The 15,679-nt window shown below is 41.0% G+C and overlaps 1 protein-coding gene across 4 annotated transcripts in view; it reads left to right on the top strand.

The window, feature by feature from the left end:
- sh2b3 (SH2B adaptor protein 3) overlaps positions 1-15,679 on the top strand; it is a 65,291-nt gene that overhangs the window by 14,830 nt on the left and 34,782 nt on the right. For 2 of the 4 annotated variants that reach the window (XM_084728478.1, XM_084728480.1), the window contains exon 2: positions 7,220-8,473. In XM_084728478.1, the coding sequence (XP_084584604.1) occupies positions 7,250-8,473 (1,224 nt within the window). In that variant the 5' untranslated portion in view covers positions 7,220-7,249. Of the gene's footprint in view, positions 1-712; positions 765-7,219; positions 8,474-15,679 lie in introns of those variants that run through there. The other 2 variants (XM_084728482.1, XM_084728479.1) reach the window with 2 other exon arrangements.

The following is a 15,679-nucleotide window of genomic DNA, read 5'->3' as shown; positions in this document are numbered from 1 at the left end:
ACATGACCTGAGACCTCTTTTGTATCTGTGTGCTTGTTTGTGTGTGTGTGTGTGTGTCCATTGCATCAAACAAGAGCTGTTCCCAACTGGGGACAACAGAGAGCACACAGTGGTGTGTGAGAGCTGATACCAAGCTCTTGAGATATAAATAGGACCTCCCTGCAACAGGGCTTCCGCCAGCGGCACTGATAATTCTCTATGTGTTGTATAAGCCTCAGTCTTTGTGTCTTTGTAGATTTTAATTTATCGGTTTTGCACAAAAATGAATGCCACCTCTCCTCCGCTTTGAAATGTTGTAGTGGTAATGTTTGTGTTGGCATTATAGTCTGAGGCTTAAGCTTGGCTGTGTGTGTGTATTCTGAAGGTAGTGCTGGTTTCAAGAAAATTGCATTTTGGCTCTGCTCCCAATAAGCCAGAGCCAGCATACTGTTTACTGGCCACCATATGCGCACTGCTGTTAGGTCTTCTCTCTCAGTGTCTGGGCATTTAGCGGGAATGACATACCACAGCACCACACATTCACCCCCCTTTACATGTCCTGAGGTTGATTCAAGCTTGTGTTGTTGTGTTAAGAATCAACTCAGTGAGCTGACACGAGTCATGAGGTTACTCATGCTGACAAGATCAATTCACGTGTGTCTTTCACACATCCTGTTTCCCTTCCTGCTTGATTACAATCAGTGTTTGGCTGCCCCCCAGTACAAAAGTGTTAGTTTAGTTCCACTTCTGGTGTCAGGAGCAACAACGTTTTGAGGGAAGGGATGGTAAGAGAAACTCTAAAATTATCTGACTTTTAGGCCTTAAAATGTCTTACATTGATTGTATTATGAAATTGACATTACTCTCATAAAGTTGCATTAACTCCAGTCATGCTCTTAAAAGTGTTTTGGGGAAAAATTGTAGTGATTATGCTGTAACATTTACAGAATAAAAACCAACATTTAGCCATAAACCACTAATGCAAACCCTTATCGCAGCACACCCAGCTAGCGTTTTGCGATGAGGCGTGTGGGCTAATGTAGCATCTCCTCTCACCAAAAATAGCTTATTCTAGAACTAATAAGTTAAAGTAGTTTATGTCTTTCATCTAATATGGCTCAGTGCAAGTTCTTTTTTAAAAATATTTTTTGGGCTTTTATGCCTTTGATTGATACGACAGCTGAGGAGAAGACAGGGAAGGGGGAGAGAGAGAGAGAGCACGGGGGATTACATGCTGCAAAGGGCTGCAGCTGGTAGTGAAAACCTCGGCCGCTGCAGAGGATTCACAGCCTTGGTACGTGGGGTGCATGCTCTATCAACTGTACTACCAGACCACCGGGTAAGTGCAAGTTCAGCAAGATCTGGCTCCTGCTCCTGCAAGAAAACCCTCAAATTAGGATCTTTGGACATACAAGCATTAGTTAGGATTGTAAGGGAAGTAAGAAAAAATACAATGCCATAACCACCATAAAAAGCCACCAGCAAAGGCATGCCATACCCAATATTGTTCTGTATTCATGTCGAGAGCATCACCAAAGCCTAGCCCCAGTGTGACCCACTCTGCACTAACAACATTAACTCCTGCAACTCTGGGAAGCAACCTCTGGATCTTGTTAGATCAACATTAAATGCCAACATTAAAAGAAGAGGTGCTCTGGACATACAGTATGTCAGTATTGATGTGAAATAGGCTTTAAATTGCATTGATAATAGTCTTAAAAGGTCTTAAATTTAACTTATTAAAACCTGCAGACACCCCGAATTAACTGTTGACTGAATAATAGATTCATGGGCAAATTGCTTTTGTATTTGCTTTTAGTAGACCTCATGTCAGAGGTTCAGATAAGGATACTGTTCTGTATTTCTCTAAACGTCAGTCAGTCACAAGCTGCTTTCCTGGAAGACTATTTTCTTCTCGCACCTGTCTGACTCGTGCATCTGTCCAATAAAGGCAAATGACAGTGGTGTTGTACATGTCACTGTCTGTTCGCTATTTTAAACAACAGTGGCTCAGCTGCAGCCTCAGTGGTTTCACAGTCACGGTAGCTATTAATCGAAATAGTATCAAAATCACAATGTGGCCAAGGGCCAAACTGCAGAAGCTGCAATTTGTTGATAAAGGAAAAATGCGTAATAAAACGACATAATAATGAAGCACTGTAGTGCTACAGCAACACCCTGGTCTACAAATGTGGTTCTGCAGATGTAAGAAAACATGTTTGTTTGGTACAGACCCCAACAAATGTCACATCATTATCATTTCAATTTTTTTCTCAGTGAAAATGAAAATTGTGATGAAAGATTGATCATCTCCAATTGCAACATCTGTCTAAATAATTGCAATGTGATTTTTTTAATCATATCATGCAGCCCCAGTAACTTTTTTTTTGGCCAATAAACCTGAAAGTGACAGTCAACATTAGCCACTTAGTTGCTCAGAGCAACAGTCTCTCAGGCTGCTTGTGGTGTTGATGCTGCAGAAAAAGCTGTGCCAGATTTCTGTGAAGCACATGAGAGAGACAAAGAAAGCAATCAGTGTGCAAGTGTGTGTGTGTGTCACAGTGAAGAATGTGGGCATTGAGAGGAGGAGGAGGAGGAGGAGGAGGAGGGAGTGATGAGTAAGGTGAGGAAGACAGAGAGGAGGGAATACGGGAACTTTGGCTCTATTGTGCAGGAATGTTTTCCATTTGTGACTTGGTGTGTTTGAATTGGCCTATTTTTCTCTGTCATCCCCTGCTGAACGCTTTCTAGCAAAACAATAATACGATAACAAAGCATAAAGTCGAGGTTAGAGGTCCTGGATAAGAAGAGAGGAAGAAGATGCAAAACTGTATTCGGCTTTTTGTTTTCATTCACAATGTGAACATGGCCCTGTCAGGCTGTCAGTCAAGGTGAAAGTATAGGAAGCATGAATCCAAACACATCTGGAGATCCTCACAACAGAGGACAAAGAGGATCAAAAGAAAGGGAAAACCATGGGAACTGAGACGGTCAAGCCCCCCGAGGGATACGCCGGGAGGAAACGTGCGTCTCTATATATGTGTGCGTGCATGTTCTGTAGTCACTCAGTGCTGAGTCATCGCTGGGCTGGCCAGGCAGATAGAAACAGGCTTCTGGGGGGGCCAGCTGGAGGGGCACGAGGGCGCACGCAGTGAGCATGCTCCGAAAACTACAGGAAGGGAATTAGTTGTTGTGACAGGACACATCCAGGAACTTGAGTGACGCAATATTTCACGTTGCCAAGTGTTGACTCCCTCATTGACGTACGTGTCCACTGCTCAGTTTGATGATACGAATGAAAAAATTACCGGCGTGATCTCAAGACTGCACAACTTTTCTTCTCTGAATGTTGTTGTTTTTAGGACACGGAGAGGGAGTGAGATGTTAGCCGAGAGATAACGAGACATGTTGCTCCATGTTTGGCCCAACCACAACGACTCCCCCTCCACTTTATTTCTTGTGGTTTTCTGTGATCTGTTGGACCACAGTCTATGACTCCCCCCCACACACACACCCGTATGCACACACACACATACACACACACACACACTCTCCTACTTCCTGTATTTAGAATAGACCCTTCTGTGCTGCACTGGAGGCAGACGGTATGTACTATAGGCACATGTTGTAGACGAGAATGACAAACCCTTGTTTATTCAGTTGCTCTTCAGCTGCTCTTTTTATGGGAAGCATGGGTGCAGCAGTAAAGAAGAGAGCAACAGTTATTTTACAATTAAAGCTGCAACAATTAGTCAGTTAGTTGTTTATCTGTTAAATTTACCGGACACTTCCTTTTTTTTTTAATCAATTAACTGCATAATTTTTAAGAGGCAAATGTCCAAATTCTCTTCTTTGCCATGCCAACAGAAGATCTTTGGGTTGTGGACAAAACAAGACATTTGAGAATAACAGCTAACAGTTTTCACCATTTTATGGACCAAACACGTAATCAATTGAGAAAATGATTGACAGATTAATTGATAATGAAAATAATCATAGTTGCAGCCCCATACAGTGCATGTTGAGATTAGGGTTGCAGAATTTGTGCATTTTTTTAAACTGGAAGTTAAAAATGCTAACAACTGATTAATTATTATTAGTAGTAATTAATGAAAAAGAATGAGAACTAGTTTTTTAAATTTTTTTCTGTTTTTTATTTTTCTTTGAAGGTTTCCTTGAAATAGCTCAGCCAGGCAAAACCACGCCAAATGAGGTGCAATTTCTGCCATTTCTAGAATATTGATGAATTATTTATTTAAACATTTTTAACCAGTTAAATTCTTAATGGCGATTTATCAATTAATCGTTAATTATTAACATCTCAAGTTGAGATCATAAAAAAATCTCAAGGTTCTTTATACATCCATGTTTTTCCTGCCATTGAGTGTTTCATGGTGAAATACTCAGCCTGTTTTCACTGCTTTTGATGAAATAGTCAAACATTCTGTGCAACTAATGTAACTGCAAAATCCTATCAGGCTAAGTTTATAATCAGACAAAACTTAACTTGATTAAACTTAATTTAAGTGCATATAAAGGTCACTGTTTTGCTACATGACAGTACTGTGAAGATCTAGCAACTCTGCGGCTGATTATACAACATTATATCACCCATGGGTTGTCTGCATTAACCAAGAAGCTTCACTCTTGCATCAGCTGTGGTTCTTTGAAAATTTGTCCTTCCTCCTACATACTATTTGTAACTGTGAGTTGAGTGTATTCGGGGTGAGCGGTGTATGTATGCATACACATCAGGGAGTGGCAAGAGGGTATTTGAAAAGATGAAGGACAGAGGAAGGGTTCCTTGAATACTTAGGAATGCATCCTGTTTCCTCTTTTCTGTGGAACTATGTGGTTAACTCTTAAACCACTATCTCACTTACTTCTAAATACAAGAATAGCACAGCCATAGTTGAGTGGGAAGAGCATACAGTATGACCTGTAGAAAAACAGACTGCTGCCCTCTCTCTGCGCAGAGCGATGACAGCAAAGTGGTGCTTTCATACGCCTGATGATGATGTATTTATGTGGCCAATAAGGAAATTGGTGGTAATTAATATGCAAGGGAAATCTCCCCCCAAAAAACAGAAAAAGTAGGGGAGCATCCTGTTAACCAAAGGGTTTGATGCTACATTCCAGCCAAAGCCAGAGGTTGGAATTTCCCAGTTGAAATTTCCATGTGTTCCATGTGTACATTGTAAAATGTAAAAACATGTCTGACAGAGACATGGTGTACATCTTTGGCGGTTGTACACACAGTTGATCTCTCAGCAGTCGAGCCTCCCAGCATACATAAATGAAAAAGAGGAGGAAAAACGATGCATGAGGTTACAAATCAAGTCAGTTGTATTTGCATGGAGTCAAATCATAATGGAAGTTATCTCAGGGCACATTTCATATGGTGCAGGTGTAGACTGTACTCTTGAAAATATTATTTAGAGATCCAGTAGTTTCCACCAGGAGTAAGCACAATGGTGAAAGTGGCGAGGAAAATCTCCCTTTTAACTGACACAAACCGCGAGCAGAAGCAGACTCTATGGTGGGCTGCCATCTGCCACAACCCATCTGAGTAACAGTAACCATTTTATGTTTTATTTTACGGCATTTACTATATGATAGTGTCTATCATTTTAATGAAATACAGGAAAATATACTTTCCATTGCCTTTCAGCTGATAATTTACCAATTATAATGTATGCGTTTATGGGAGCTGCCATTCATGCCTTCATGTTGGGTTAGATGCCCTGAGATTAGAAAACTGTGAGTGGCGTTCTGGAGTACTTTATCTAATAGGGGGTCAGAAAATATCTCAATGCTGACCTTTTTAATAAGGTGCTTAAATGAATGAAAGAGGGAGACTGTGTTTGCACAGTCAAACAAGTCCACCACCGGTGGAATACTTTGAAAAAATTTTGCACAGCTGCATGTTAACAGGAATATTTAAGGAGTTTTCAGTTTCATTAGCCACATTAACAGCTTGGTAGGAATATGGTCTTTTTCAGTGTAAGGATAAAAATGTAATACTGCGTGTATGTAAAAATAGCAGGCTAAATTGAAAATGGATTGAAAAAAGGATTGGCAATACACAATATTTCCACCCTTGTCTTCTTGTGCACATCCAAAGAAAAGGGGAACAGCAGCACAACAAAATTACCTAGCAACATGCTAGCACCAGGAGAGAGGGTCTTAAATAAGTTATGGTTTAGTTAAATAAATATGATTTGACCATATGGCCATAGTGTGGAACATTTCCAAAAAACATGGTGGTTTTATCACAAATAATTCAAAAACAGGCTTGGCGGGATAAGAAAGCTTATGCAGTGGCTTAAGAAAGACCATTTCAAAGTTGTTTGCCCTCTACAGAGTCGAGCAGTCACAGTCAATTGAACAGCCTTGACCTAAATAAGACTTCATCTTGAATAAGAAAAACAAAAAAAGCAGAAGGAACATTGAAAAAGGTCACATGTAAACACACAAACGCACAGATGGCCGAGCAGCCAGTGTGGTTGATTGAGAAATTTTCTAACCGTACTTCCTTGGTTAGTGCCTCATTCAGTGTCTGTCAGACTTATTACTGTTTTCATTCATTTCAAATTCTTCAGTCTCCGTCATCCATATCAGTGCAGTTTGGAACTGATTCAGTCATCTTTATTGACTCCACTCCACTTCACTCTCCTCATTTTCTCTCTTCACTTTATGCACCTCAACATCAGGATAAGATTTCCTGAAGTTTTCCTTAAATGCACTTACAGTGGTTTTGCTCATGATTCAGTCGCCTGTTTTTCTACAAATCGAATGCTTCTTTGTCCTTTGAGTGAACTGTGTGCCGTCCTTATCTATTAAGATACTCTATGACTGGTTGATTGCCAGAGATTTTTTGCAGGGCCGTGTAATCCAATTTGGACTGTTTAAGATTGAGTACAGATAAAATCAGACTTTTGGCTGTCCTTTCTCTATGTTTGAACTGTTTTAAGTAGTTCAAAGAAATGCTGTGACTGTTTTGCCAGTTCCATGTGTAGTGCTCCAGTCCTTGCACAACACTCCACATTATCTAGATTTGCCTCTAATTACATTTCCATATCTTTCCTTTGTTTGTCTCTCTGTCATCTTTCTTCCTTTCTTTTCCAAACTGTCTATTCCGCTCTTGTCTCCAAATTGACCCCCTTTCCCCCCCCACCTCCTCTCCAACCACCCATTCCTGTTTCTTCTTCTTTTTCTTTCATCCTTCTTTGTCTCACAGCAGTGATTCTCAACCGGCCTGGTTACTGCAATGAATGGTAACACTATACATCCAACCAACACCAGCACAACAGCAGGAGGAGGCCCAGGTGTGGCAGCGCCCCCAAGAGGCTGGAGGGAATTCTGCGAGCTGCACGCCATCGCCACAGCCCGGCAGTTAGCCGGACACTACCGGAGCTTCGCCAGAGAGCGGCCACAACATGACGTGCTCCCACCAGAGACCTTTTCCAAGCAGTTCACCGACCTCTTTCAGCAGCACTTCTGCTGTGAGGTCGACAAAGATGGCATGCCGCTCAGCCAGAATACGTGCTCCACCGCCACCGGTAGTGCCTCCTCCACAACTCCAGTGGCCTCTTCCCTTCCATCACAGGCCGTGATGGGTCGATTGCGGATCACTTCGTTGTCTGGCGTGCAGGACTATCGGGAGGCGGGCCGGCCGAGTGGAGGAGCTGCTCGTTTTACTGTGGCACCAAAAGTGGAGCCGGTGGTGGTGAGTCGGGAACAGGAGCAGCCGCTGCGATGTGCTGCAGGAACCCCCCTGTCAGTAAACCCGGTGGTGCTCAGAGGGTCAACTCGTAGTATCGGCAGTGGGTCGCTGCTGATTCGTAGCCGTAGCAACGAGGAGGTCTCTGGCAGTGATCGTCGTCAGGTATCTGAACGGTACTCTTCGGACTCCTCAGCCTCCAACCCCGGACATGCTGACGTCACACATTTCTCTGTCAGTCAAATCCGACAGACCGTAAGACGGCTTTTCAAGAAACGGCCCCTCCCCAGCCCCCCCTCATCCCAGGACCTGTCTCCTAGCAACCCCAACCCCACCACTAACAACAACAATACCCAAAATAATGGTGACAGAGTGGGCGGGATTTCCTCTACGAATGAAGAAGTGTCATCTTCCTCCTCATCGTCCCACTCTTCATTTTGTCTGAACTCTGAAGCCACGCCCCCGGCCTCGTCACACACGTTTATGGCCGGGTTAGCCTCTCACTTACTGGATAGTTTCCGCTGGTTGCGCACCGGAAGCATGAGGCAGAGAAGATCAGAGGTGAGCGGCTGCTGTAAAGAGGGCCTACTGAGGTACCTGCTGGTGGATGACACTATCTCAGACTCTCAGCCCCACTGGCAACGCTGCCGCCTGCTGGTCAGGAGGATCAGGGACGCTCAAGGTGGAGGAGGAGGAGGAGGAAGAGGAGGAGGAGGAGGAGGAGGAGGAGGAGGGGAGAGGTACCAGTTGGAGCTCTATGATCCTCCAAAGGTAGAAACATTTTCTCATGCTTTAAGTGGTACACACACATTTACACAGTTAATGGATATATACACACATAGTGGGTATCATCATGATCATACGTAATATTCACACACATTCATGACATCGGATTATAGTCTCATCTAGTCTCTACTGCCACTCCAAAGAAAATGTGAGAATTTATCCAAGGTGTCAGGAAAGAGAGAGGGAGTTAGAGCTCACCAGGTTGAGTTCAGTAATGGCTGAAATTTATGTTGCAGACATGTAAATATTGTCAAATGACTTTAAATCATATTTACTGTCTGGTTGCGAGGTTTCTTTGGTAGTGGCATTACTAGCATTAGAAGTCTGCTCATGCTGTAATACTTGTGCAAATCATACACACTTCATTGGTTTTAACATCTGGAAAAAACGGTCTCTGTCAGTGTCTTCATACAAAAAATGCAAATGTCTGTATTGCTGAGTGAGTCACTGTTGCAGTTGTCTGTGAGGGCAGACTGGAGGCAGTAGCAGTTTTCTGTTTTTTGACGTCATAAACTAAAGGAATGGTTCAGCATTTCATTGCCATACCAGTCTGCTGAAAATCACAACTGTTTGGCTAAGAAGTAGCACCACAATGTAACTCCTCCCAAAAACCACAAATTGAAGCACAAGGTTTTTATTAAATACAAATTTATTGGGGCATTACAGCCAAAATGTTGGGCACCAAGGTCAAAACCAATGGTGCTTATTACTTTGTGTGAAGAGAAAATAGCATTAGTACATTAAACTGATAATTCGGTCAGTAATCAGTAATCAATACAAACATACATTATTACATTGTAAACTATTAGTCAAACTAGAGCTGCAACAAATAATCGATGAATTGATTATTAATTCATTATTAAAGTAATTGCAACTATTTTGATAATTGATTAGTTGGTTTAAGTAATTTTTGTAAGGAAAAAAAGTATATTCTCTGATTTCAGCTTCTTAAATGTTAATATTTTCTGGTTTCTTTGCTCCTCTCCGACAGTAAACTGGATATCTTTGTGTTGTGGACAAAACAAGATGTTTGAGGATTGTGGGCTTAATGACGAGACAACTAATCAATTAGTGGAGAAAGCACTGGACGGATTCATTGACAGCAACAATAATTGTTAGTTGCAGCTCTAGCTCAAAACAAACAAACAACTGTAGTCAGTGTCAGAAAACCTTATCATACTTTCAGTTATCTTTCTTTCAGTTACACAGTTAAATAGTGTTTCTACAGTGACAAAACATAAAAAGCTATAACATGATACTATCAACAGTTTGAATTGAATGGAAGCTTCCTGCGCACACTGGGGAAAATATTACTCCTAACTCCTTTTAAGACATGTCCATAAATACACATAACTCTACAAACACAAGATAAAAGACGTCATATGTCAATTCTGCAACAACATAATCCACAGAGGAGGTAAAATGCTGCTCCTCACTGGATTTTTTTATGTCTGTGACATATTCCACAGATACATTGAAACTGTAGTTAAAGGTGTCATGTTGCTGGTCTGATGTTAACAAGACTATCATGCTGCTGTGTCTTAAAATGCACAACTTTCTTATGGCATCCTGGTTCTAGTTCCATGGTTAATGAACAGACATGAAAGGGGTGTCTTCTCATCTAACTCAGCTAGAAGGTAGATTGATGTATTTCTCAAAATTTTGAACTTTTCTTTTAAGGTGTGTCCAGAGGTGCAATAGGAATTTTAGTTTCAGCCCATATAGTGCAATGCAGCAATGTTTTTTTTTTTTTGCCCCAGAAGTAGATGCAGTATTTCTCTTAAGTTTTGCAGTATTGAAATTAAATACACGGCCAAAGTTAGTTCCCGTAGAGCCATATAGAGCTATAAACACGTTTTAATTTATATATTTGTGGTTTAGTACTCGTAAAGCAAATCTGAAAGATATGACATTTGCAAAGTTTGTGAACAGACCTTCTGCATAATTGCATGTATGCAGCATAGGATCAGTGTCTGACAGTTTGTGTCTTACTATTGTTCTTAGTACAGCAGATGCCTGCTCCTGCTGTTTCGCAGGATTGTGTGTGTGTGTGTGTATGTGTGTGTGTGTGTGTGTGTGTGTGTGTCTGCAGTTCTTGCAAATGTTTGTTGAGCTTATTCTGAGAACTCTGTGCAGCATCGAAACATTTAACAGCTGGCAGGTTCCTCATCTTGTGCAAGACAGATCATTCTGTAGATCTGTTTGTGTTCATCAATAAGTTGGAAACCCACAGAAGTCTTTTGAAGAGTTGGGTAATGTCAGTTTGTCAGAAATGTATATACATACATTATATCACACACAGGCTCAAAGTCATTTCCTGTTTCCAGCTGTTTCAGTCACAGGGGTTCTCCCCTCCTTTTTCAGATCATCTCTTTTCTCTGTGTTTGTTTTGTTTTCATAAATGATGTTTTGCCGCATCTAAGAAGCTCCTTTTGGTGTGCATTTTGCCACATGACAAAACAAGACCAAAGCTGTGCTGACATTTAGCTTTGTCTCAGAAAACTGTGCGTTGTATTGGTGGTTTTCATCACATCTTTGCCTCCAGTGATTGATTTGTTTTTTAACTGCAGCTACAGAGTGTGCTGTTGATGTTGAGCAGGCTTTGGTTTTAACGAGCTAAAAAAAGCCAAAGAATGATGTTACTAGTTTATTTAGAGCGTGGATTAATGAAAACTAATCAGAGCATCGTGTCTGTTCTTGCCTTGCATGCTGAGTTGCAGTGTCACTGTTAAAACTCCATAATTTGTTTCACACTGATAAACTTTGAAGATGGGGAAGAGATAGTTTGCCCTTTAACCTAGTTAAAGTAGCTTGAGGAAATGGAGTTACTACTTGTATGAGTAAAGATAGATGTAATCTGTCTGTGCCTCACTGATTACTGTCACACATATCTGTATAATACACTCATTTTCATGCATTAATGTGCAACAGCATTACCCCAGTGAGACATTTTTGTGCAAAGAATCTGCAACATTCATGTCTTCTTTTACTCTTTGGTGACTTGATATGCCTCCTACACTACTTCCTGTTTGTTTGGGGTTTGCTTCAGCCAGTCATAACCTTTCTATTTATTCCTTCATGATTAATTCATTAACTCAACAATCAAAAAATATGAAAGTGCCTCTTTTAAAATGGAGTTACTTGTATTTTTACATTGGGAATAAGAAAGATCAGCTTGCCTTTCCCTGACCCTGCTTGACAGCTCATCACCGCACAGCAGGATGTCTCTTTTTTTTTTCTAACATGTGTGCTCAGCTCCCCACATGAGACCTCATGGCATAAAACCCTGCAATATTTCCAGATGTGGCCAGCTGCATGGCTTCTTGCACACCCAGTCCCCCAAGATCCCAAAACCAGTAATCAGAGCGGCTAACTTGACTGCTGTCCTAGCCGCCCGCTGCCATTTAGTATAAGGTCACTGGAAGCAGAGTTTGGTCTCTGCAGGGTGTGTGTGTGTGAGTGTGTGTTCTGGCACAAACAGGGGGAGGTCAATGAAAAAAACACTGCATGCATGCGTGTGACTGAGTGTGTATGTGCGCTTGTAGTGTTTTATATTTAGCAGCCCTCAACTCTTCAGCCAGCTGCAGCCCTAACCATGTGTGTGAGGTAATTCAGTTGATGATGGAGCCAGTGCTGTGTTTGCATGCATGCGTGCGTGTGTGTGTGTGTGTGCATGCATTTATATCAGAATGGGAAGGCATTGGCAGGTTTTCCTGGCTGATTGCAGTGCTGCTTTTGTTAGCCAACTGCATTGCTGCTCTCCCTGTGTGTGTGTGTGTGCGCGCTCTTGGCAGGGCAGCGAGTTAAGGCCCTGAGAATGACCTTAAAAGGAAGGAGAGCTGTGGACTTACATGCACACATTTTAACATACACAAGAAAAAGCAGCACATGCGATGCTTACACCCTAAAAGAAGTAATTTAAACACCAACGTGTCATATGTTGGGGTTGTTGTGTTATATATTGTGTTGGTACGGTTTCTTTTTTGTGGATGTAAACTGGGGTTTCACACATCTGTGGCCTCTTTCTGAGACTGTGTAGGTGTGTGAGCATGCATGCCTGCTTGCTGCACAGTACAAAATAATCCATGGGCTGCGTATGTTTTTTTTTTTAAGGTCTTTCTCTGTGTGTGTCTTTATGCGTGAGAAACAGCAGTAATATCAGTGAGCTGATTTAGCACAAGAGAGGAAGCTGCATGGAAACTGATAATGTATTTGCGTGAGAAAGCTCCAGTCAAGGCGCAGAGAGAGCTATGTCAGGGCAAAACTTGCAGTGCTAATGTTGGCCTGAATGCAGCCTGAACGGCTTACTAGGATGCATCAAACAACAACTCCCTACTATATTGAACTTTGTCTTGTTCAGGATTTATTCTGATGACAAATCATTAGAAAGATCACATCTGTGTAATATGGTTTGTTTGCCTGAAATGGTCAGAGAAATAATTGAACGACTGACAAGCGACTGCAAAGACGTCATTACAGTTGTGTTTCAAATTGAAAACAGACTGTAATGCAAAGTCAGATGTTCATGCTTCCACATTAGCTGTGACAATATTAGCCAGCTACTATACAAACGCCTGTCACAGTTTATAGCAGTAATTCTAGTTTGTTTTTTCTACAGCCAAGGGCCCCTTAAAAGATATGAAATATACCAGTAACCCCCTCATGTATGTCCCTCGGAATAATTTGACACAACACAAGAGATATAAGACATGTATTAAAATTCTTGCACCATCTCAACTCAGAATAATAAATCATGAGAAAATGGCTAAGTTGAAGTACATTTAAGAACACCCACAGATAGACCTTTCATATTGTTCTTTTAGTGCATAGCTGAACAAATCACAATTTTGCAGTCGTCATTACAGGCACATGAGACATTTCAGCTGCTCATCCAGTTCAGTAAAGCCATATTTAAGTTACTTCATTACTTGCTGTAGCAAGTCTCTGCATCTTCATAACTTCCGATCTCTGACTTAGCCTACCATATTTTTGTGTCGCATGCTTGACTCGCAAAAAACAAAGATTATAAGAGTTATAAGAGAATGTAGTCTCTGAACTATTATAGATAACTATTTTAGAAAAATGCAGTTACAGAGAGCAACATATGAACTATATGGCTTAAAGTCGTCCCCTTCTGATTATACTTTTTTAAGCAATATACATCCTAGAAAAGAGAATCACTGCTTTATAGTTTATAATGGCAGAGATGCTCCAAATTTAAATTTATGAAATAGTAAATTTCATGAAGTTATTGTGATTCCAACCTTCATTGTACAATTCATGTTTTTTCAATTAAAAAGCAGATTTTTCTCCAGAAAGCTAATTGAATATATTAAAAGTCATCCTAATTGAATTTCTTACTAATTGGACGAACAATATATGCTTTAATAATTCTTCCCCATGACAGTCTACTCGTTGTACTAGTTGTTCATTCACGCTCTGTGAACTGGCGGTTATATAAGCCAGTTTTAGGTCTGTATTTTGTTATGTTTGTTCTTTTTTGCAGATGGAATGACAAAATAGCCAAGCTGAGGCGATGTAACACTTGTTTTATTGCAGAAGTGAATCTTGTCACTGTCAGCTGAAATGAGCAGATGTCTCCTTAACGTCCTTGGTGTTGTCTGAGACTTTAACCTTAAATTCTCCATCTCATCTCAGTCTCAAGTATCAGAACGAGGGCAAACTGACATCGTGACCCATAAACAATTAACACGCCCGTCTCGGTATCATGTTATTTTGGATAACTTCTGGTGTATCGTTTACTTTTCTGTATCTTTGTGTGCAGTTTTCCTCAAGTCTTGGAGTTATCTTGTAACCTTCGTCAGCATTGACTCACTCTCAAGTGTTCGAGGCCCACTTTTCCTTTCATCTGACGCACCGTAGTCAAGGTTACAGACGAGGTTAACGTCTTGCCAGGAAAATCGTGGTATTCTGTCTTCCAAGAGTCAGTTCTCACAGACTGCAATAGCCTGATGGCGGATATGTTTCCTCAGACCTCCTGTAGACTTCATCTTAATCACACCCCTCTCATCTCATCTCAGCTGCGTGTGTATGTGTGTTTGTGCTTTTGCGTATGTTTGTTCCAGCTCTTCTAGCCTAAATTGTTCCCACATGGTTTCATTTCATGCTTGTGTGTATGTGTGCCGACACTATGTATCATGTTGCTGTCTGTATGTGTTTGTGGTGTGTCTCTTTGCATTCTCACACATATTTTTATGTATGTTGGCATATGTTGTAAAAGCTTTGTCTCCGCCTTTCTGTCCCATCGGGGTCATACGATATCTTCAGCCCTCAGTAAAAATAAAATCTGAGAATTTTCCTAAGCCAAATGAGGAGTTATGTCTCATTAAACCAACAGAATTGGAGTCCAAATGCATTTAAATATATGTGTGTATGCATTCTTGTATTTACTTTTATTTTTGCAAGTTCCTCTCTCTGCATCTGCGTCGTGTTTTTATTTCAGTGCACATTTTTTTTCTCTCACTGACAGTAAGAGAGGAGTTTGCAACATCAGTGGAAAATACTTTTCCAACAACCAGACTCTGGTGTCCATCTGTTCTCTGTTACTTGTTGTACTTCGGTCTCTCATATGGCAACATGCAGCGTTAATTTGGCTCTCGTTGCATACCACAACTAAAGCGCTGAACACATGGGCCCCAGTCAGCTGAACCAGAAACAGAATGAAACCAACCAAGAGAGACACAGGAAACACAGCAGTAGGAGACATGACAAAGACGCACTGAAAGTTAGATAGACAGTCAGCAAAGAGGAGGACAAAGCAAGTTTTTAAGTGTTTGATATTTTTTCTTAGAAGTCAGTTTGCAGAATTCTTACAAAATGTTATAGTTCTTAAAAGTAATTTTTCCCTATGAGAAGATTCACTGGTTACACATCCAGGTATCTATTTTGTCATTCACATGAATGTTTGTAGCCCACGTGGACCCAAAAAGTACCACAGACATGAACATGACTTCATACATCAGATTGCACATAGGCCTAAAGTCAGCCACACAAAAGGTCTCCTTCCTAAAACACAAGTTTCTTATAATTATTCATCCAAAAGAACTCATCAGAGAGAGATTAAGGACATTTTACTAAAAGGACTAGAGCTTAAATCATGAACAATAAAACATTAAATTGACTTTGTGTTGTGATTTAGGTGAAGTCAAAGCAAAGTCTTTTTCGCTTCCA

Source organism: Lutjanus erythropterus, chromosome 10, assembly GCF_056507025.1.
Source record: "Lutjanus erythropterus isolate fLutEry1 chromosome 10, fLutEry1.hap2, whole genome shotgun sequence".
Lineage (NCBI taxonomy): Eukaryota > Metazoa > Chordata > Actinopteri > Lutjaniformes > Lutjanidae > Lutjanus > Lutjanus erythropterus.
Note: the sequence above shows the minus strand (reverse complement) of the source record. Positions and strands in the feature narration are given on the sequence as shown.